Below are 21832 nucleotides of genomic sequence, written 5' to 3'. Positions count from 1 at the left end.
TGCTTCTTTCCCTCTTACTGCATAAGTATAGCTGCTGCAGCACTTGCTGGTGCTTTCCAACTACCCTTACATGGCTGTAGCTGTTCTAGGAGCACTTGGCCCTTCAGCTTAGGCTTACTGTGAAGGGTGGTGTGACTGGAGCATTCATTGTTAATCTTCAGAGAGGAGGGTTTGGGAAAGGGTTTGTGCCCTCTGCTGCTTGTCTGTGATTCTTTTCCTAAGGAAAGCACCTGAGAAAGGGTGAAACTTCCAGAAGGCTTTGCTTTCCTTGACAGGAATGTTAGAGATCCAGTGTAACTGAGATGGCTAAGAGGAAGTCTTGGTGTCTTTTTTGTGTTTTTGTTTTGTTTTTTACTATGTTTAACACTAGTTAACTGCAGCATCCAATGAAATCACGTAAGAAAAAGAGCCAACATCACCTCTAAGGTAAGGCAGGAGACCTCTTGCTGCCAGAGCTGCTACCACTTCCCTCTTGCACAACTGAGGGAGGAGAAATCTTATGTCTTAGGATAAAAAAGCAATTGTGTGTGTGTGTTACTGCTTCTGGCAAAGCCTTCTGTGCCTTCATTCTGTACCATGATGAAGAAAATCAGGAAACTACAATTTTCAGGTCACCTTCAATGAGTGCCAAGTAGTTAAATTGATTACAGAAATCTTTGGGTTGCTAGAGGAAGCTTCAAGTTGTGGATGTATGGATTGTTTCCCCTCTGTGCTGCGCAGAGGGGAGTGACACACCAGTAAGAACCTTGTCCTGAGGAAGCCTAGGTCTAACTTGCTGCAGAATGAATTAGCCCCATGCACATTATACAGAAAGCCATATTTCACCACACTGGGTTGGTGGAAGGAACTGTGAAGCTTGCTTTCAAATAACAGCTGTGAGGAATGACTTCCAGATCTGTCCAGCCCCCAGCATGAAGAGCTGTTGCACTTAGATGTGCACAGTCAGTTGTACAGGCAGCTCACGTGCAGGTAACTTACCGCTGGTGTCTTTCTCCCCATCTTGTCGTGGGGTAGAATGCCTGCCAGCTAATACAGCCTGCACTTGCTAAAGCTGCTCTCGACCCTCTGTTTCAGCCAGGGAAAGGAAGCTCTGGTGCAGATTTGCTAACTGCTTTTGATTGATTTGAAATGCACTGATGGCGCTAGCTGCCTGCGTCATTGCTGGGAGCTGCTGGTCTCAAGCAGGTAGTGGCCATCTCTGGTAACTCTGAATGGTTTGCCTTGCTTGGCAGCCCTGACAGCTGTGTTCCTCCACAAACCAAACATAACCTGCATGTCTTCTTCGCAGCCGACAGCTCAGATAACTCCGACTTGGAGGACGACATTATCCTGTCTCTGAATGAGTGAGCAGCGACTGCAGGCGGGGTGTTGGCAGGAGGAGCTCCCTTCCCAGCAGACAACCAGAGACCAAATGGGAAACCAATCCTGAGCACCCCGACACTTCTTCTGGGACAACCTGAGGAACTCCAGCCCATCCTCTATGTTGGTTTGAGTCAGTTTGAGGCTTGGGGCTGAGTCTGAGGCTCTACAATAAAGAGATCTGGGGTTAGGCCTCTTTTTTCTGCCTTTGTTCTTGTTTGTTTTTTTAATTTTTTATTTTAGGCTGAGATGATTCTCCTCTTCAAGAAAACTTCTGAAGATATTTCACAATATATTTTCTTTGTATAAAGTTCTTTCCTAAAGAACAGAAATAGTTTTGTATAAAACAAAAAAAAAAAAAAAGGAAAAAAAATATAAAAGGCAGGTGTTCTAGTAAAGAGGGGATGAACTTTGTATTCCTGTAATACCTTGTTACCATGGGTAGGTTTGGGGAGAAAAACTGTTTAAAATTAAAAGAAGAGGCATTTTTATGCAACCCAGTGAAACCCAAGCATCCTGGGTTCTGATATTCCCGAGGAGTGAGAATATTTTCCTTTTAAATATGATTTTATTTTTGAAAGAAAGAAGCAACAGGAGTTAACTGCTGCTAGTGGGTCAGTGGCTTTCCAGGTGCTCTTGTCCTCCAGGGAAGAACCCTGCGGGCATTTGGTGACTGAAGGTACAGTCTGTTTGAAACTCTTGTAATGAGAGGCTGAAATCCTGTGTTGGCCTAGTCAGTCTGGTATTCCTGAACACAAGGAGATCTGGGATTGACGTTGGAGCCCTCTTTCTCCCCTCTGCCCGTTATGGTTCAAGTTTTTTAATGTTTTGGGTTTTGTTGTTTTTTTCTCATTCCCCTCTGTGTGGAAAATGCAAATTGAAGCCTTTTTCTTTAATGTAAAGTGTTATTTATTAAAAAATTAAATCCAAATCCTGTCTCTGGTTTTGGCTGTGGGTGGAAGCCATGCGTTCCTCTGTCACCTGTTCATGCTCTGCACAGCCAGAGAGCCACTAGCTGTAGGTGCTGGCCTGGCTGTAATAAGGAAAGGCAAAGGAAACATGGGGTGAGATGTGTGGGAGTGCAGGCTCTAGTCCTTGGGGACTTGCAGAGCTTCATGCTGGGACACTTGGCAGTGCCTCTGGGTTCAAACCTGACTGTTTGGTTTGCCTGACAGCCTGGAATTCTCCGTGCACACCCTCGCTGCGCAGCGTGGGAGCTGGAAGGCGCTGCTAACGTCAGGCTGGGATCTGGTTGGATGGACCAGAAGATCCACCCTGTGGCTGCTGAGTTCCCGGAAGCACAGTGAGCTGCAGGCAACTCTCACTGCCTTGCCACTGAGTGTCAGAAGGCAGGAGCAGCGCTGGGCCTCCTGGGCTCTGTGGGGTTGGTGGTATGTTGGCTGCCTTGTGGCTGTACTGGCAGAAGGCAGGTTAGGTGCTCTTGTTTGAACGTGACAAAGAGGCCCTGCCTTTAGAAGGGGATGAAAAACAATAGCAGTTGAGTGTTTAATTTCCCTGCAGAGCACAAAACTACACAGCTTGGTTCTGAGTCAGAGCTGGAAGGTGAGTGTGCTTGGTGCTTGCTTGGACAGGGCCAAAAAATGTGCTGCTTATTCCCAGGTGTTCAGATAACATCCACTCAGCTTTTTACTCTTTGTTTTGGCCACTTTCAGAATAGTTTGAGACAGAAGAGGGAGCTGGAGCCTTCCTGCTCCTTGACACTACAGCAGTCTTTCCGCCAAGACCTGTGCTCATCTCAACTAAGGCTCAAGGTTTCACTGCTTGAAGAGAAAGGATTTTCTTTTTAACCAAGAGAAGGCATGGCTTTTCTTCCCTCCAGGATGGCATCTACTTAATGCACTGACCCAGGGCTGCTTGTTAATAATTACAAAGGAAAGTTTCTGCTGCAACTTTAAATGGATAATTGTACCCTACAGAGTTGATAAAGACAAGTTGTGATTGCTGCAGCATTTAAGACCAGCAATTGGAGCAGCAGTCTGATTAAATGAAGGGATTGGAAATCAGATAGGGCACCCAACAGCTGTAGGAGCCAGTCTCTGCCTTACCAAAAACCACTTTGTGCAACTTTACCTGAGAAAATGTGCTGCTCAAAAGGAGGGAAAGAAAAAACACATACTGAGCTACTACGACCACCAGAAGGAGATGCTGTCCTGGCTGTCTGTGTCTTCTGGTGTGACACCACGACCGTAAGCAGCTCCATCTCTTGCTGTTTTGGGCCAGGCTATCTCAGAGAAATTTACTAACTAGTTTTGTGAGACAGAACCAAAACAACCAGCACGGAGCTCCTGTTCAGAAGTTTGACTTGAAACCGGGCTACTGTGAGTACATCTGCTGTCCCTCCCCTCCCACACCTACCTCCATTGAATGGCCTTTGCCCACAGGTCACTCACCCAGCACTGCCAAGGCAGCCCCTCTGCCTGTCCTGGGCAGACTTTGGGCCCCTCTGCTTGTGTACTGCAGAGCTGCTGTAGTGATACAGCTCGAGGGGCAGGGGGTTGCCTGCACCCTGTGCTGCTGCCTTTGTTCTCAAGGGGCATGGCTCAAGATGGGCTGGAGGAATAGGGTGATTGCAACAGGCAGGGTGCAAAGTGAGGATTCCCAGTTAAGGACTAGCAGGGGTTGGTTGGTTGGTTTCTGCAGCTACTTGAGATGGGGGAAATCTGAGCAAACCATGAGTAACTGCTTGGCCCATTTAGTGCACTGCACACTCGAGTCCAAGCTGTGTACCCATTGTGCCAGCACACTGGGAGGGTGCACGGATATCCCTGCAGTGCAGTGGTTCAGACAGAATCTCATACAGGCCATGGATAGGAGAGCAGGGTGGAAACCTCAGGGCTGGTTAACCTGCCTGATAGCTAAGGGTGATCACCAGGGTATGGTCAGCTCCTCAGCACATGCTGGGCACAGGGGCTGCCCTTTTGTCAATGTTCCTGTTACAGTAAAGACAAATGGTAGCTGGTGTTAAAAAGAGGCTTTGTAAGACAGAGTATTTGCTGAATGGGTGCTGGGGGGGAAAAAAAGAGGAGTAACTCAAATCTGAACACTTACCAGACCACCACATCCGTCACCTCAGACTCTGGTCCCACCCTGAGTTTCACATTACCTTCAGAGAGGCAGAGGCCATCACACTGGTGCAGTTACCTTACAGCCACTGCTGTAGCAGGTGGGCTGAAAGACATCCCTTCAGCACCTTCCATCATCACTGAGTGTCTTGGGCCTCCCAGCTAGGCTGTGGTGTTCCTCCCGCCCCCCTGCCACTGCCTAGCTTCTCCCTGGCACTGCATCCCATCTCAATTTAAGGGCCAAGTCTTGCAAGCTGTAAGACAGAGATATAAGTAAATCATTGCATTTACTGTAATGATCTACCTTTTTTCAGGCCTGTTTCTCTTGGAACCAGCCTGGATTCATGTCTGAGGGGCCAGGATCATATCCAGGACTGCAGGAACAGGGCCCGTAGCCTCAGCACAGTGGGTTCCAACAATGGCTGTGGCTCACCTGCATGCAGTGGAGCTGGGAAGGCTCAGGTCATCAGGTTAGAGGGCTTATGCTGCTTCTGTCCTGTTTTTTTCCTTAAACTCTCTTGACTCCTCACTTAGGCCTGGTAATTTGTTTGTAGAAGGGGGATTTGCTGGTCCCCCATTCATGCACACATGCTCACACCCGTCAGGCACTTTGCTGGGAACAGAAATCCCAGCATGAAAAAAATCCTATCCAACCCAAAGCATGACAATGTTTGTGTTCTAAACCCCCTTTCCATTATTATTTGCTCATCTCCAAACAGGAGATGGAGATTTCTGGTGGTTCCTTGGCTTTTTACCATCAAGCAGTTGCAGCTTTTCTCATGTATTGACTTTTTCCCCCTTCTGATTCCTCACATTCGCTCACCATAACACACACACACACACACAAAGCCACTCCACAGCCTCAGGAGCTGCCAGTGAGAAGCCAGCCAGGGGCATTTGTTATGGCAGCACCATGCACTCTGCTGCAGTGACCAGACACCTCCAATGCATAGGATGCTCTGACAAAAAGCTCTAATCACTCTATGACTCTGGCCAGAAGGGGTATTTAATAGCACTTGGTTTCAGGTAATACTCGATGGTTACAGTTGTTGATGTTTGGCACTGTCTACATTTACAACAGCATCGGGGACTCGGTCACAAGCTTAAAAGTCAGCGTCCCTGTAACCGTGTAAAACCAGGGGCAGGCCAGTTACCCTGCATGTGCAGCCATGGAGCTGCCTCTGCACTGCCCAGTGCACTGAGCCCAGAGGCATGGCTTGGCTGCTGGGAGCAGCAGGGTTGCTCCTCTGCTCCTGCAGCACAACTCAGTCTTCCTGGACTCTGCAGCTCTCAGCAGAGGAGCCAGCTCACCTCTCACCATGGGACACCCCCCACCTTGTAGCTGTACTCGGGCCCTTACAGATAAACTTATGTTTCCTGGGGTACAGAAGATGCATCATCACACTAACTCATTAGATTTCATATAATCACAGTATTAAAACAGAAAAAAGAAACAAACCCCAACAAACTGCCCCTTACTTGTTGCTATCAAGACATCAATTAAGCAACTGCTCAAACATCATCAGCTGATGATGTCCCTACTGTGACATTGCAGGATTAAGGAATGAAGAATAAAAGCATCCTTAGAGTGAGTTATGCTCCCTGCTGCACAGCATCTGACACCAATTATACCTGAGAGTACAGGTTTAAAAGGGCCTTTGGCACCTGTCAGTGAGTCTGCTTGGTCACAGAGACTGGTGCAAGACAGACTCTGCTTCTCCCAGGATCTGGTTCGCTTGCCTACCACCAGAACAAACCAACCAACCACCTGCAAATTTGAAGAAACTTTAGTGTTTTTAATCCCCCCCCCCAATTTTCCAGAAACTTCCTAAAATCTACAGGCATCATTTTAAAAAATAACAGTATCCCCAAACCGAACAGCGTGTACTGTAGCTCACATTTGAACTACTTCGGTATCCCCCTGTTAGTGAGCACACCCGGCTGCTCTCCTGAACCCCTGACTTACAGCACACACAGGGAGGGTGACAACCACCCCATCCCACAGTTCAGTCTGTGAGCTCCAGTTTCCTACAGGCACAAGGTGCTTGTGGGATCAGAGCGCATTTTCAGCCAGCCAGACGGGTGTTGGTTTTTTCTGTAAGCCTGCAAACAAGCTTCAGCTTTAACAGAAAACCCCACTTTGCTGTTTCTCTCACTAAAGGAGTTCAGAGAGCGCAACCCAATTGACTATGCAAGAGCCACAGATTGCCAAAACCCTTGTGCCCTTTATTTGCTTCTCTACAACTAATACAGGCCCAAGAGGGTTCCCCCTTAAATTGCTTTTTTCGTTTCTCCTGCTTTTTTTTCCTTTTCCTTTTATAAAACTGGGAAAGCCAACCCTCAGTTTTGTTTTTACCCAAGAACTTCTGACTGAGACATGTATCAAATGCTCTCGAACCTCACAGAGCTGAATGCAAACTTGACTCCTTAGCAGCAAACCTTGTACCAAGTATTAACTGTAATTGTTTTGTTGTGTGTAAACCCCATTTCTTGATCAAGATTTGCTTCCTTGGGAGCTGGCTTCCTGGGAGGCTTCAGTCCTCAACCGGAGAGCCAACAGGAACGCACCCAGCCTCAAATGGATGAAACCAAAAGCAATCAGGACCAAAAAAAGTGAGGTCCAGCATCAGCCTTTCAATCCCTCATACAGCACAAAGAACCACCCTTCCCCTCCCACCTTGCAGGACATGAGTAAGGAGGTAAGGAGAAGCAGAAGGCTAGGGCCTGAGAAAATAAACTGGGTTGGGACCATCCCCTTCCAGCCCCTGACAGCACAGGGAGCCAGCCCTTTCCAGGCCATAAAAACTAGGATAGCGCACAAGTTTAGAAATCCATCAGTGAACAAGGCTTTACTGACACTTTTCAAACAGTTAAAAAATAAAAATACAGAACAACAGCGAACAGTGTCACATATTAAAAACGAATAAAATGGGCTCTATTTAAATGGGATTAAAATTAATTAGGAACTAAAAATCTTACCACTTTGGCTGAGGTGTTTTGAGCCTCCGCCAAAATGATCTGCCTCAAAAACAACTGGGTTTTGTGACACACAAAGAAAACATGGAATTCGAAAAGACAGTGTGGGCTAGGCAGTGTCTTTGACTATAACTATCACCATATGTTCTTCTTCTAACTTTCCCAATGTCCTTAGTGCTGACTGGAGGTACTGCTGAGAGAATTCACAAGGAGGGAACGCGTAAAGCATGCCTGTGCTGTCTCTGCCCTTTGCGCCTCCCACGGGCAGGCTGATAACCCCAGCAGCCTGCTTCTGTTTCAAGTAGGAGACCAGATTCCTGAGAAGCCGTCGCTGCAAGCCAGGCTCTACAACAGGGAAGGTCCCCTCGGCCTCTGCCCCGCCTGGGGCGGACTGGGTGGCCAGGAGCACAGCGTAGCCGTTGGGGCTGCCTTGTTTGATACGGCGAGTGACTTCATCCAGCTTGGGCTGGTCAAGCCGAAGTCTCTGAGCGATTTTGAGCTGCGTCAGCTTCCCGCCAGATGAATGGTCTTTAAGGAGTCCATTGATGACGCCGAGGTCTCCCTCCAGGATGTGCATAGAGGTGGGGAAGCAGCTGTTTTTTAGCACAAGAAGCCCATTCCAAGCAAGTTGCAGCGTCTGAGCGTATTCCGATAAATTCTTTAGCTTTTTGGTCTCAGATTTTGGCTCCTCGTGAGTTTTTGATTCCGATTCACCCGTTCGATGATTGCGCTCGCTGTCCCTTTTTTTAGGCTGGGGAGCATCGGATGGCTCACGATAGGGTTTCTCCTCAGTCGCATGACGATTGTTCTGAAGGGAGTTACCCTGCTCTTTCTCAGCTCCGGATTCTGTAGTGTGATTCTCCTTGCGAGCCCTCTCTGGGCTGCGGTCTAAAGCTGGCCCACTGGCCTTTGTCCTGCTTCTGTCCTCGTAAGGCGAGTGAGCAGTCCTCCCGCGGTCACTGGAGAGGCTCCGGCGTTTCCGCCTCTCTTCCCATGGTTTGGGCACGCTGCGATCGCTGTCGCTGCCCCAGCGCTCTCCGCTCCGGCTACGCACCGACCGGCTGTAGCTTTCCAAGTTGTTTCTGCGTTCAGCGTTTTTGGCAGGGCTGGCCCAGTCTGCCTCTGCAAAGCTCCTGTCTCTGTCCGAGTACAGGAGATGTGGAGGAGTCCTATCTCGCACCCTCAAGTCTTGCTCTAGGCTTCTGTGTCTGCTGTACCCGTCAGCCAGCAGTTCGTAGTGCACGGGGAGCGGTGCAGGCTGGTACTGCTGCGGGTATCTCGTCTCTTCGGCTTTGGCAAAATCCACACGGAGTCTCCTCTCCGGGCCACCCAAAGGGAAACCCCTCATCTGGGCACACGCAGCCTGGGCAGCATCCAAGCTTTCGTACTGGATATAAGCGAAGCTGTCTCCTTTCACGTAGTCAATAGTCCTGATGCTGCCGAAGCGGTCGAACTCCCTGGCCAGGGCAGCCAGGGAAGTACTTGGACCAAGACCACCCACCCACAGCCTGGTAGTAGGGTTGGCTTTCCCGTAGCCAATTTTGATAGGGTTCCTGCCGACAACGCGGCCCGACATGGCGACTTTGGCCCGATGTGCCATGTCCAAGTTTTGGAACTTGAGGAAAGCATAAGCCCCACCTTGGCCCCGGGCAGGGCGCTTGATCACCACTTCTTCAATGATGCCGTACTTCTCAAAGGCACGTCTCAGCTCCACCTCCGAGACGTTGTGGTCCAGGTTGCCAATGAAGAGGTTGCGAGTGGCTCTCTGGTCATCCTCCGGCATCAAGTCTTCCTCAGCCACGATGGGGTAACTGTAAGGGCGTCCGCGCTCGTCATACAGCCCATAGTAATCCAGGGCCCTCTCCCGCTCCCGGGAGAGCCCGATGGCAGCTGCTTCCAAGGCGAAGGCGGCGGCTGCGGCGTGAGCGTGCCTGGGCCGCGGCTCCCGCAGTAAGGGGCCGGTGACGGGAGAGAGCGATCTCTGCTTGTACTGGTAGGTGCTGTGGATGGGCGGCAGGTACCCCAGCGGCTCCGGGGAGGGCGCGGGGGGCGGCGTGCGGCTCCTCCGGCCCCCGCGCAGGTACACCGGCTCCACCTTGAGGGGCCGATCGTAGAGGAGCAGCTGCCGGGCCCGGGCGTGCCGCCGGGCGTCGCGGGCGTCCCCGGGGTGTCGGAAGTTGACGTAGGCGACACGGCCGAGCTCGGGCGTGTGGGAGAGTTTGACACTGATGTCCCCGGCGCCCCCCCCCGCGAAGCGCTGGAAGAGGCGGAACAGGCCGTCCTCCAGCAGCTGGTCGGGCAGGGCCGCGCTCAGCCCGCTCACCAGCAGCGTCTTGTACTCACAGGAGCCGGGCGGCTCCCCGGCCAGGCCCGCCGAGCCCCCCAGCGGCGCCAGCAGCAGCGAGGGCGCGGCGCCCGGCGGCGGCCCGGCCAGCAGCAGCGAGGGGGCCACCACGGCGCCGGGCAGGGCCTTGGCCTTGGGCACGCCGAGCGCCCGGGACGAGGAGGAGGAGGAAGAGGAGGACGAGGGGGCGGCCTGGCTGCTGCCGCCGCGGGCCCCCGAGGCCGAGCCGCTCCCCGCCGGGCGGTGGTTGGAGTCGCCGCTGCCGCCGCCGGCGCGCTCATCGCCGCGGTGGCTGCGGGAGCTGGAGCCGCCTCCGCCGCTGCTACCGCCGCCGCTGGTGGTTGTGGTGCCTCCGCCGCTGCCGCCGCCGGGCGTGGACTTGTCCCGGCTGCTGCGGGAGGCGCCCGAGCTCCGGTGCGGGCCGCGCCGGCTGCTGCTCTCGCGTTCGCGCTCGCGGGGCCGCTTAGCGGCGGCGGCGCGGCCTCCCCCGGCCCCCTGCGGGCTGGAGTCCCGTTCGCTGCCCCGCTTCATGGCGCCGGGGCCCGCGGCTCAGGAGACGCCTCCGGCGGCCGCCGCCATCTTGGACAAAAGGGAACGAAGGCGGCTCCGGCCGCCGCGCCGCGCGGGCTCTACGTCATCGTCCCGCGTCCCGCCGCATGGCGCGTCAGGGGCGCGCATGGCGCGGTACGGCGATGTGACGCAAGAGCACCTCCCTCCTGCGGGCCGGTGGGCCAATCACCGAGGGCGGCGGCGGCGCGCTCGCAGCCAAACCCCGCCCCCTGCCGTGTGGAGCGGGTACGCGCGCCGGCAGCGCCGCATCCCGGCGGTAGGAATAACGGGAATAACGGGAATGAGTGTATGGATGCACGTAGGTATCCCGCAATCACAGCACACGCGTCCGCTCGGTAAAAACCGTTGTACTTTAATGAGCGCCCCGGGGTACAGAGTGCGCCGCCTCAGAGGTCCGCGCGGGCGCCCGCGGCCCTTGGCGCGTACTTGGGCATCAGTTCGTGGATCCTGCGGATGAAGTCGGACTTCTCGGCGCAGCCCTTGCACGCCTCGCCCCAGTCCTCCAGGATGCGTCGCAGCTCCTTGACGCGCAGCTTGCGCAGGTCCGCGGTGCTCAGGTCGATCTGCTTGTCTGCGGGGAGAGCAGAGCCGCGCTCAGCGGGGGCCGCTCGTGTGCGGGGACGGCGAGGAGAGGAGCCCCGCGGCTGCTGCGGAGCGCGGTACGGGAGGAGAGGGGCAGAAAGGCACGGGGGAGCGAGGTGGCAGAAGGCACTGCCGAGTTAGGCTTCTGACAGCAGAGGATGGTTTTAAACACTAAAAGTCGTTGTTAGAAGCCAGGAAGTTGGGGTGCGGCTTAGATGTAGGAGTTCCACAACAACCCTGAAAGCCCCTTTGTTATCTGAGCAGCAATAGTTCAGTTCTCTCTTAAAAGACAAATAAAAGGTAGCAGAGTGATTTCAGAGGAAAGGCAAATGATGACAACTAAAAGCTTGTTAGGAAGCAACAGGACATTAGGAAGAGAAAAGAGAAGTATGAAGACCCACAATCCAAGGGGTATCTCCAGGGAACGGAAAGACACAGGTACAGAAAAGCAGCCAGAAGGAGGCATTTCCTAGACTTCTTCGTATTAGTCCTTTCAGGAGGAACACATTGGAGCACACAGGAACGTGAGAGGTCAAGGAAGGTGGTAAGAAACCTCAGCCCCAGGACAGGTCTTACTGCACACGCCCTCCAAGATAGGATACTCCAAATTGTGGCCTGGGCACAGTAGTGCAGACAGGCCTAAGAGTTACTCAGTCCAAGGCAGATCAGAGGCTCTGCAGGAGCTAAAAAGGGTTAGTAGCAACAACCTTACCCGAGCATCTCCATAAAACCCTCTGGGGTGTTCATGGAGGGCAACCCAGGTTCTGCAATTACTCAGGGTAGCAATCTTGCTACGGAACTTAGGAATGAGCGGCTTCAGTGCTGTTGTACCCCAAATGATCCACACCCCAGAAAAGCACAGGCATTTCCTCTTATGTTGGCCACTCACCGTATTTTAGTTCACAGATCTGACTGTCTTTCTTCTTTAGCTTCTCACAGATCTTTTCCACAGGGATGTGATGACTCATGGGCTTTGATACCTCGTTAATGATTTTGGTGGCTGCATCACTTGTGGCCCCGATATAATAGCACTAGAAGGGAGAAAATAATGAGGTAGGCATGCACAGAAAGATGCTTCTAAAAGGAGTTTTCGGCCCATCTTCTCTCCTCACTTGGTTTTACTGTTACCAAGCCTTTCCAGGGGACTGCTAAAGACTGCCAAAAGGAAGCCTAACACCGAGTCCAGGGTGCTGAGCAGACTCTTCCCATCACACTGCAGTTAAAGCTGGGCAGGCTGGTCATCTTGTTTCTCAGCTCTTTAAAAAATTGAATTGGATTCTGAGTAGTTTTCTTTGCTCAAGGAGGAAGACTTTTTGAAGTGCTCCTCTCTGATGGTGTCTCTCCGAAGTTTTCTTCTGAGAGCTCAGGGCCTTTTCTTTGGGACTCTTCATTTGCAGACTGCCCTCTCTCTTTAGTTAGGACAATTTGAGGTTTCCTTTATTTAGTTTCCAGGTAAACAGCCAAAGAGCATAAGTATTTTAACAGCTTATATAGCACCCCAAATACAGTTCAAGGCACAAGCAAGCCCTACAGCAAACAAAAACTTTGTAATCCCCAGCACTTCAGTAACAGGGAGGAAGAAGGTCAGCCAGTTAAGATGTCTGTTGACAGACTGGGGGCTTTGGGGTTGGGGCAGTGGACTTAAGGTGAAAAGGTTGAACACCTCAAGTCCTCTCTTATATAAAAAATACAGGACCAATTGTGCCCACAGAACTAGGAAGAACTGGTAAACCAAATCATACAAACTCAGAAGCACCCGTTTCCCTGTGTTTGCCAAGCATTCTACAGCTTACTCCCTCACGATGCAAGTGTCATTGAACTGTACTACTCACCAGGCGATTCTCTTTGCCTTTTGCTTCTTTGCAGGATTTTAAGAGCTCCTTCTCAATACTGGCAGGTGTGAATTCAACGTCGTTGTCCTTTAGACTCTGGTAGAACCTTCCCAGGAACACGACGCACACTGGAAGGGAAGATGGATGGAGTTACCCACCACTGCAGTAACCTCATGGCAGCTCTTAGAAGGCACTCGCAAGGAAACAGAGTAAGGGATTTGGAGAACAGAACTTCTAGAAGCTGCATTAGCAGTCAGTGACTTCACACGTATGTCAGTAAGTCTTTCAAAGCACATGAGAATCAACAGTGTGCCCTGGTGGGGTTCCAACCATCTGAGAACCCAGATCCACGGCAGTGTCCAGTGTCTGCATACTGCCCTGAGTGAGCAGCAGGATCCTGCTGAGGGATACGAGACAAAGCAGTAGAAACTTAATTCTCTCTCTTATTGCCGCTGCTTTGGGAAACAACTTGTCAGATGTCAGGCTTCAAAACCAGTTGTGATTGAAAACCAACTCCCTCTACATCATCCCGTTAAGACTCCACATGTCCTGTTTTATCAATAGTGTCACTGGTTATCAAGTTGGTTCAGTTCTTAAGTTATTTCCAAAAGAAAAACAAATTATGTGATCACACACTTTGTCCACTTGATGTATTTCTTCTGTTAAGTCCCACAAGCTTCTGAATTGGTTTCAGACTGAAACAAGGAAAAGTCTTAAAGATAACAGAGCTCCCACAAGCACACCAGCAGTTGAGAGGACAGATCCAAGCTCCTGCCTGTGGCGAGGGCACCTGCAACGCAGTCATCATACTTCCCTTTGGCCGCCGTCACTCTGCACACTTCCAGACTGAGCACAGCACTGTGTGCAGCAGGGAGGAGGGCAGATGCCTATGGTAGCCACAGCACGCAGGATCTGTGTGATGGGGTGACTGAGGGACACTGCGAGTTCACTGAGTGCCAGATTTTGCTTTCTGCTGCTCACAGTCGCCTGTGAACATCGGCATCACCTGGATTGAGAACTCCTTGGCCCCAGTTCCTGCAGAGGGGTCTGTAGGGTCTCACCACATCCAGAAAGAAGTGACAGGCGCTGGCCTACCTCTAAGGGAAAGGCACAAGTTACGACTTTTATGTGATTTGTTTACCCCACCAGGAAAGGACTGACAGATACCATTGTCATTAGCAACCTGCATTCAACTCTGAACACACGCTGTGGCACAGGAGTTGGGCAGCTACAGGAAATCCAGTACGGTCATCATGAGGCCAAGTAGAAACTTAACAGTCATTATATAGAATCTAGAAGTAACTATAAGCTGGGCCATTTAGGAAAATACTGTTTTGCATACACCACCATCGTTTACCTCACATCAGTCTGTCCCCAGTCACAGACACACACTGATGTCCACTCTCAGCTGTTTGGAAGTGAAAACCTTTGGAGAGAACAAAGATGCTGGAGGCAGCGGTACCGATGGCTACAGGACAGTAGAAACCTGTGTCCAACCTAGTGCTGGGACAGCAGCTTAAAGTTTGACTTCTATGTTCCCTCCCCCTCCGTCCTACTGTTTCTCTCCCTACAAAAAGGAGGATGAGTATTAGTACAAGCTCCCAAACAGCAGCCCCATCTCAGGTGTTTTTCTTGCTTCCCCTGGGAAATCTCTTCTGTTCCACCAAGCAAGAGCAGTTTAATTTGCTGTGCAGCTCAACAGCTTCCACCCCAGAGGCTTTCGTATCCAGGTGGCAGGTAAAGCCCAGTTCGATGGAGATGGGCTGAGCACCGCTGCTGGCGTTACACATTCAAGAGAGGACGCCCAGTGCTCCAGCAGCCAGGGGCAAAGCTAAGGTAAACGTAATGCTGTGGTGAGCAGTGCAGACCCGGGGAGTGACCGCACTCTCTGCCCCGTAGCTCGAGCGCTCCGATCGCTGTTTCCCGGCTCGAGAGGCTGGCGGGGGGATGCCCCGCGCCCCCAAAGCCGAGGCGCCCATATCCCCGCCCGAAAAGGAGACGCCCCGGTCTCCAGGGGTCAGCGCTTTCCCTTCCCGCGGGAGCTCTGCGCTGCCGCTGCCCCCCTTGAGCACAGACCAGCAACTTCGCGACCCGGAGCTCCCGGCCCCATCCCGCGGGCCCCGCCCCGGGCCAGCTCCCCGGCACCCGGAGCAGCGCTGCCGGGCGGCCCGCCGCAACTCGGGCGCTCTTTGGAGACTTTTCTTGTCCCGGGAGGAACCGCCCCCATGGCCCGGCCCGGCCCCGGCGGCGCAGGGCTGCCTCTGCCCTCCGTCGGCGGGGCGGGGTATGGCCGGAGCCCAGAGCCGAGGCCCGCCGCGGGGCTGCTCCGCTTCCCGGCCCGTCGCTCCAGCGGGCGAACCGGGCTGCGGGAAGCAGCAGTAAGGAGCGGCCTCACCTCAGAGGGCCCAGGGGCCACCAGCAGAGCCAGGCAGAGCCGGGCCCGTCCCCCCTCCGGGCCGGCCCCACTCACCCTCGCACTCCCCGTCGCGCAGGGCCCGGCTGCCGGCCGGCAACAGGAGCAGGGGCAGGGCCAGCGCCGCCCAGAGCCCGTGGGCCGCCCGCATCCCGCCTCACTCGGCAGCCCGCGCGCACTGCGCCCGCCGTACCGGTACCGGCACCGTCGCCCCCGCGCCGGCTCTAACCGCCACTACCGCCCCATTGGCCCGCTCCCTGCCCGGCTTCCACGCTGCCTCCTTCCATTGGTCACTCAGCGGCCTCCACTGGAGAGTTGGCGGCCGCTGATTGGTGGAGAGGGGGAGGAATGCCGGCTCGCGGAGAGTTTCCCCGCCTCTTTCAGCCGCCATTTTTATTAAGGGCAAAACGTCTTCGTGCGCTTCTTCCCGCCTGGCTGTGGGCGCCATCTTGTAAAGGGGCAGATTCTCACACCTGCGGCGAGGTCGTGTTGAGGGATCAGATCCTGCTCTGGGGCCGAGCCGAGCGGTACGATGCAGGGGAGCTCTCTGTCTGCAGGCCCTGTCGGAGCGTGAGGTGAGGGTGAGGGTGAGGGTGAGGGTGAGGGTGAGGGTGAGGGTGAGGTGGATGCCCGACACCCTCGAGCAGTGTGGGGTTTGGTGCCAGTGGGAGCTTCAGGTTCCTGTGGGCTGAGGGTGTGTGGTGAGAGACTGCGTGAGGGGTTCAGTGGGGCCATGGAGAGTGCAGCCATGCTTCTCCTCAGCCTTGGGGTCCACACTGGTGAAGCCCTTTGCTGGTGCCTTGTGGTTATGCTTGTATGCCCTGTGAGTTACAAAGCCGATTTATTTGAGGGGATAGCTGAAGGCTGGGGAGTTACAATAAAAACCCGTGTGCACCTTGTTACTGGCTTTGTGGTGGCTGTTTTGCAGAGTCAAGCAAACAAATTCATTTAAATCTATTTTATTTATTTACTTTTAAAATTCTTACTAGCCCAGTTACTGGCTTGTTGCCTTTTGTTCCCACATCCCTTTGAAACTGCAGGTCAGTGTGAGGAGTGTGCATCTGTGTGTCTAACTGTACACATTTTAGGATATCAGTTTAGTAAAAGAAGGTAGAAGCAAAATCATATAACCCTGTGCTACAGCTTGGGGAGTTCTTTGGCACAGGAATACTACAGAGGTAGCCCATGCTCCAAGCAAAGCCATGGTCTGTGGGGAATCTTCAGTCTCTAAGCCTGAATTTTCTTGCAGGTCATCAGCTGCAAATTATAAGCCTGATGAGGTGAGAGGCGGGGGAGGAGGAACAGCTGGGTTCAGCCAAGATCACCTGGCAGGTGAGTACTAATTAGGACACTGTCTCACCAATGTGAATAAATAACCTGTGGTTACCGACAGAGGGGTGGCTTTTCACCTTTCTAGATCTTGTTATTGCTCAAAATGGGTTTGTTAAGTTTGGTAGTGGTATTATTGCCTATGTTTTAAAAATCAGCCCATAATGATTCCCAGAATTACTCAGTATTGATGCACTTCAGAAGGTTATTGGCTTTTCTGAATTGATGCTGATTGCCCACTGAAGTCACTTAAGTGGTTTATGTTACTTACATTACCCTTGTTTCTTACCAGAATAGTGGCCAAGAGAGCTGTAAGATGAAGTGGCTTATTAATTAGTTGGAAGTAGGGCTTAAAATTCCTCCTTGTTGTGAAGCTCCTGAATTCTCCCAGTTCTGAATTTAACTATCAAAGGAGTGCAGTCATAAAACAGCTATTCAGACAAAGTAGGGATTTTCTGCACTTTTGTAGGACAGGCTGTGTGACAGGATGTGAGTGATTTTATTTGGGTTTGGGGAATGATCCTCTCTGTGTATTTCAGTATAGGGTCCCCAGATGACTCTTTAGAAGAGCAAAGACTTCTTTTTATTGTTTCCCTCCCACCCACCCCCTTCTTGTTGCTCGTGGTTTATTTTCTAGCATTCCAGCAGCTAGGAAGGATTGGCTTCATTTTACCTTTTGCTTCTCTTTTGATCCCTGGCGGAGAAGGTTTCTAGGGTTCTGTTCATTCTGCCATCCTCCAGCCATTGTCTCTCTGGAGCATTAGGGATTTGTCATGTCCAAAACATGGGTGATGGACAGTTTGTGCAGGTCCTCAGTGGTGTTGGGACATGCTGACTTTTACCAGTTTAAGTTGGATGGGTGTTGCAAAAGCAAAAAACTGCCTATTTCTGCCTCCCCGCCCCCCCCCTTTCTTTTGCTTAAATGTATTCCTTGATTTCTACATGTATAAGCAGTAAGTGGAAATATTCAGAAGACTGGTTGAGCCCCAGAGTCATGGCTAAGTATACTTTGGGTTGCATGAAGATCCATGGTTCCTAATGTCTATCTTTCAAGTGTGATTGGGCTGAGGATTTAGTTTGGGTTGCAGAAGTCGGTTGCTTTTGTTATTTAAAAGCCCCCAGGTTGTTAAGGAAGCTTTAGCTCCTATTTTACTGCTGTTTTAATATTTGAGTTAAAACTATAGCTGCAGGAGGATATTAATTAATTCCCTCTTCTGAATAAACAAGGGGGGAGATGAGGTTGTCTTGTATGTGAGAATTTGAGGTAGACAAAAACTTGGGTGGGGTTTTACATTGTTAGTATGAAGATGCAAAGGATGTAGGAGCCAGTGGTGAAGGTTTCTAGTCTTGTCCTGAATTGTGCAATTAGGTTGATTAAACAGAAAGTAGTGGCTCTGTTTTGAGGAGGTTGCTAGTATTGTGTCCATTATACACCCTGCAGGAGGCTGTGAGAGGCGTAGGTGGTTGTGTTTGTTCCCCATGCTCATGGAAATGTTTGACTGTGGGTTTGGTCATAGCATTAGGTAGGACAAATAGAAGTGAAGTGCTGGGAAAAAGGAGAGTTGCTGTACCAGTACCTGAAGGGGCTGACAAGGATGCAGGTGAGGGACTCTACATCAGGATTGTAGTGATAGGATGTCATGAAACCGAATGCTTAGGATTGCTAAAAGAGTAATGGACAGAGTTACTAACAAAAAGTAATTTTAATAGAAATTTATAAATATGTGGTTCAACAGAGTTCGATGGCAAGGTTTGCTCTGCTACATACAGAGAGAGATCGTGTCTGAATTGGTGATACAGGCTTGGATTGAGGACTAGCCTTAGACTTGTCTCCAGAAAACTCCTCTCTCCATAGCTCAAAAAAGGGCTGATACTCTCCTTCATGCTTTCATTACAGCTAAATCACTTTGTAGTTGATCACTTGCACTGGAATAAAAATGTAAAGACGTGTGGAAGAAATCCTATCAGGCCACTCCTGTTGCAGGAGTTAAAATGTCTGAAGCTTGTTTTCATTGAGAATAGGTTAATGATTGGACTTGATCTTAAAGGTCTTTTCCAACCTAAATGATTCTATGATTCTATGAAAGTGATTTTATACAGAGTTGAATTGAAATAGTATTTATAGAAACTGAAGATATCAATGAATAAGGGAAACCCTTCTGTCGGGTCACAAAGGTCAGACTGGAGGCCCCTTGTTTCCCAAACTCCTGAGAGAGCCTAGGTGTGGCTGGACTCCTGACAGAGCCTAGTGTCAGATGTGGACAACAGTTTATGTCTAATGGAATTTAAAAGGAAAACTGAGGTAGAGGGATTAAAGGTGAAAAGGATAAGGGAAACCTCCTGTTGAGTGATGAGGTTCAGACTAGACCCCATTGCTTTCTAAACCTCTTCTCAGAGAGGAGACCAGGTGTGGCTGGGTCTAGACTTAGTCTGAGACCTGGTCAGTGGTTTATATCTAAAGGAGTAAAAATGTAATTTAACAGCAGTTTGCATTGCTAAAATGAATCACAGGATTTAACACTTGATTAATGAAGCTAATATACATGCACTTACAATTAAGTATCTAAACTGACACAGCACAATAAGATGGAGATGTATGGACATGTAGATGTATGTACATATATACACATATGTATGTGTAAAATTTCCCTTGGGTACAGTGAAAAGTGTTAGCACTAATAATGGCCTCACATCAGCTTTCTCAGCACTCCTCAACAGGCAAAGGGTTGAGTGTCAGTGAGCAGCAGTAAAAGCACAGCCAAATGATCCCCCTGTTTTGTAAACTTTGAGAGTTTATGGGCTCTGACTGAGGTGGATCCTGCTCAGAGGGAGATAACTGGGTTGCAGCCTACTGTGGTCCAGGAGAGCTCAGAGGGGGACTCTCTCTTGGGACTGCTGTTTATAGGGTCGTAAGATGATGGGCTTTAATCAGTGTAAATTTTCATCCTGGGATCACATGTTTGCTGGGGAATAATTTACCATCTCAAAAGAACTCCTGATATGATAAGGGAGTATCCAGGTTTTCTTGTTATCTGTATGGCGCTTCCCTTAGGCAATTAGAATTCCTGATACGTCCAGGAAGCACCCATCCATCCAACTCCTGCCATCTGTCCAAAGGCTGGGGCCTAACAAGAATTCTTGTGGAAGCAGAGTGGTACAGAAGAGAGAGGCAGGGATGCACCACCACATAGGGCAAGGGGCAGTGGGTTCAAACTTAAACGGGAGATTTAGGTTGTATGTAAGGAAGAAATTCTTTACTGTGGTAAGGCACTGGAACAGGCTGCCCAAAGAAGTGTGAATGCCTCATTCCTGGCAGTGTTCAAGGCCAGGTTGGACAGGGCTTGGAGTAACCTGCTGTAGTGTAAGGCATCCCTGCCTGTGTCAAGGGGTTGGAACTGGATGATCCTAAAACCCTTTCCAACCCAAACCGTTCTATGATTTAGAGCTGGAACATGTGGCTGAGTGAGGAGTAAACCCCTAGCGACTTCTGGTAATTATTTTTGCAGACTTTTGGAACCAGTTGTGATGATACCACAGAGTGCTGTGATTATTGATGAGTAGTCCACTAGGAATTTAGTGTTACATATATAAAATGTAGACCTGTGACTCCATTTTTCTAGAGCATGGGTGGTTTTACAGTGAAGGCTAGGCATTATTCCATTGTATCTGGGCGTGTGTGAGAGAGAAGGGTGGGTGATGTACCTAACCAGAATATCTGTTTTCAATTTTGCATGCAGAAAAGGGCATGGTTAGGGAGAAGGAACTGATAGAAGCAGAAATTGATTTCAGCATTGTAATGGTTTGCTTCTGTACCCTGTTGTTAAAGCCAAAGTTGGGATTCAAGTTCTTTCTAACTGGGCAGTTGCTGTAGCTGAAAATGCTATTAAGAAAATGAAGATAAACCAGGTAGCTATAAATGTTTGTTTCGCACTGGGGGCTCCTGCAGTACATCTCTTTGGTGGTCCAGTAAGTACAGAGGGAAGATGAGAGCAGGGTGGGGCTAGCAGGGGAGTTGAATATGCTCAGCTTTTTAAATAGCGGCCTGATAAGAAGAGGTCATAGAATCACAGAATGGTTTATGTTGGAAGGGACTTTAAAGCTCATCTAGTTCCGGCCCCCTGCCACAGACAGGGGCACCTCCCACTACACCAGGTTGCTCCAAGCCTCATGCTGCTTGGCCTTGAACACTGCCAGGGATGGAGCTGCCCCAGCTTCTCTGGGAAAAGTGTGCCAGGGCCTTACCATCCTCACAGTGAAGGATTTATTCGTAATATCTAATCTAAATCTACCCTCTTCCAGTTTAAAGCCATTACCCCCTCCTTTGATTACTACACTCTATGATGAAGAGTCCCTCCCCACCTTTCTTGTCTGCCACTTCAGGTACCAGAAGGCTGTTCTAAGGTCTCTCTGAATCCTTCTCTCCTCTGGGCTAATCACCCAGTCACTACAGGCTTACAGGGACATAGTAGCATGTTGAGAGTCAGCTGGAGAGTTCATTTGGCTTGGTAGCTCTGTGGGGGCTGGAGGTGTTAGAGGCGTAGGGGGCTGAATCTTCATTTTATCCTTATCTTAGCAGCTTGACAATGATATCCATCTGAAAGGAGAGCTGCAAGGTAGTGTTTCTTGTAGATTAGGTGCTCAGTGACATGGTTTAGAGGAGGACTTGGCAGTGCTGGGTGAATAAGTTTGGACTTGATGATTGTAAAGGTCTTTTCCAGCCTGGTTGATTCTATGATTCTGTGGTTCATACTGAGTTGCACAAGTCATAGATTAAAATTGTGATGAAGTTGTTTTGTTTTTTTTTTTTTTTTGAATTTAGCTAAGGAGAGGTGTTTGAATGTGATGTTCAGATTTCAGTCTGACCAGTGTCACCCTGGCTTCAGACATTAGTGGTGCAAGACAGGAGCCCAGGAAGCAGTGGTCCTGCAGCAGGGTTGTGTCCTGCAGCAGGGTTGTGTCCGTCTTGCAGCCTAAGCTGTTTAATGTGTTTTTAAATGACCTGGAGGAGATGAGAAGGGGATTTTTTTTCCATAACATTTATAGATGACATATAGATGTTACGTGTTTTTCTTAACATTTATAGCAGAGCAGACACTACATTGGAGGGCAGGGCTGCCATCCCAAGTTACCTAGACTGGCTGGACCATACCTCATGATATACAGTCAGGACATACACACAGTCTTTCCCCTACAGCAGACTAAAGCTATAGACCAAGACCAAGGATTGCCTACGTGGGGAGCAGCTCTGTGGGAGGCTGTGGTGTTCCTTGGGTTACTTTAGGCAAAATGTCAACATCTTTAAGGCCAGCAGCATCCTGGGCTGCAGGAGCACAGCTAGGGGAAA

At 50.6% G+C, this 21832-nt stretch overlaps 3 protein-coding genes across 4 annotated transcripts in view; 1 reads left to right on the top strand and 2 right to left on the bottom strand.

The window, feature by feature from the left end:
- The window catches only part of DCAF1 (DDB1 and CUL4 associated factor 1), a 55835-nt gene extending 54276 nt beyond the window's left edge, over positions 1–1559 (top strand). The window contains exons 24-25 of one of the 2 annotated variants that reach the window (XM_061346916.1): positions 371–426; positions 1289–1559. In XM_061346916.1, the coding sequence (XP_061202900.1) occupies positions 371–390 (20 nt within the window). In that variant the 3' untranslated portion in view covers positions 391–426; positions 1289–1559. The remainder of the gene's footprint in view (positions 1–370; positions 427–1288) is intronic. The other variant, XM_061346915.1, reaches the window with a different exon arrangement.
- Positions 1560–7264: 5705 nt separating this feature from the next.
- RBM15B (RNA binding motif protein 15B) lies at positions 7265–10420 on the bottom strand. Its single transcript, XM_061346914.1, has one exon. It carries the CDS (start codon positions 10291–10293, stop codon positions 7528–7530), a length of 2766 nt encoding a protein of 921 aa, XP_061202898.1. The 5' UTR covers positions 10294–10420; the 3' UTR covers positions 7265–7527.
- A 245-nt stretch (positions 10421–10665) lies between these two features.
- On the bottom strand, positions 10666–15407 carry MANF (mesencephalic astrocyte derived neurotrophic factor). The gene is made up of 4 exons (XM_061346913.1): positions 15217–15407; positions 12747–12874; positions 11804–11945; positions 10666–10903 (listed from the first exon to the last, which is right to left on the bottom strand). Exons 1-4 carry the CDS (start codon positions 15308–15310, stop codon positions 10719–10721), a joined length of 549 nt encoding a protein of 182 aa, XP_061202897.1. The 5' UTR covers positions 15311–15407; the 3' UTR covers positions 10666–10718.
- Positions 15408–21832: the final 6425 nt, after the last annotated feature.

The sequence above is a fragment of the Neopsephotus bourkii genome, unplaced genomic scaffold (assembly GCF_033783945.1).
Source record: "Neopsephotus bourkii isolate Nb327-2 ecotype Australia unplaced genomic scaffold, CSIRO-AGI_Nbou_v1 NB_284, whole genome shotgun sequence".
In the NCBI taxonomy this organism is placed as follows: Eukaryota; Metazoa; Chordata; class Aves; order Psittaciformes; family Psittacidae; genus Neopsephotus; species Neopsephotus bourkii.
This window is presented reverse-complemented; position numbering and strand designations above follow the sequence as displayed.

Bases quoted from the DNA above. Each gene is read 5' to 3' on its own strand.
- RBM15B (XM_061346914.1), bottom strand. From the start codon at position 10,293: ATGAAGCGGGGCAGCGAACGGGACTCCAGCCCGCAGGGGGCCGGGGGA.
- MANF (XM_061346913.1), bottom strand. From the start codon at position 15,310: ATGCGGGCGGCCCACGGGCTCTGGGCGGCGCTGGCCCTGCCCCTGCTC. The intron at 11,946-12,746 runs GTGAGTAGTACA...TCTCCCTTCTAG, and splicing joins AAGGCAAAGAGAATCGCCTG to TGCTATTATATCGGGGCCAC. The intron at 10,904-11,803 runs GTGAGTGGCCAA...CTCTCCCCGCAG, and splicing joins GATCTGTGAACTAAAATACG to ACAAGCAGATCGACCTGAGC.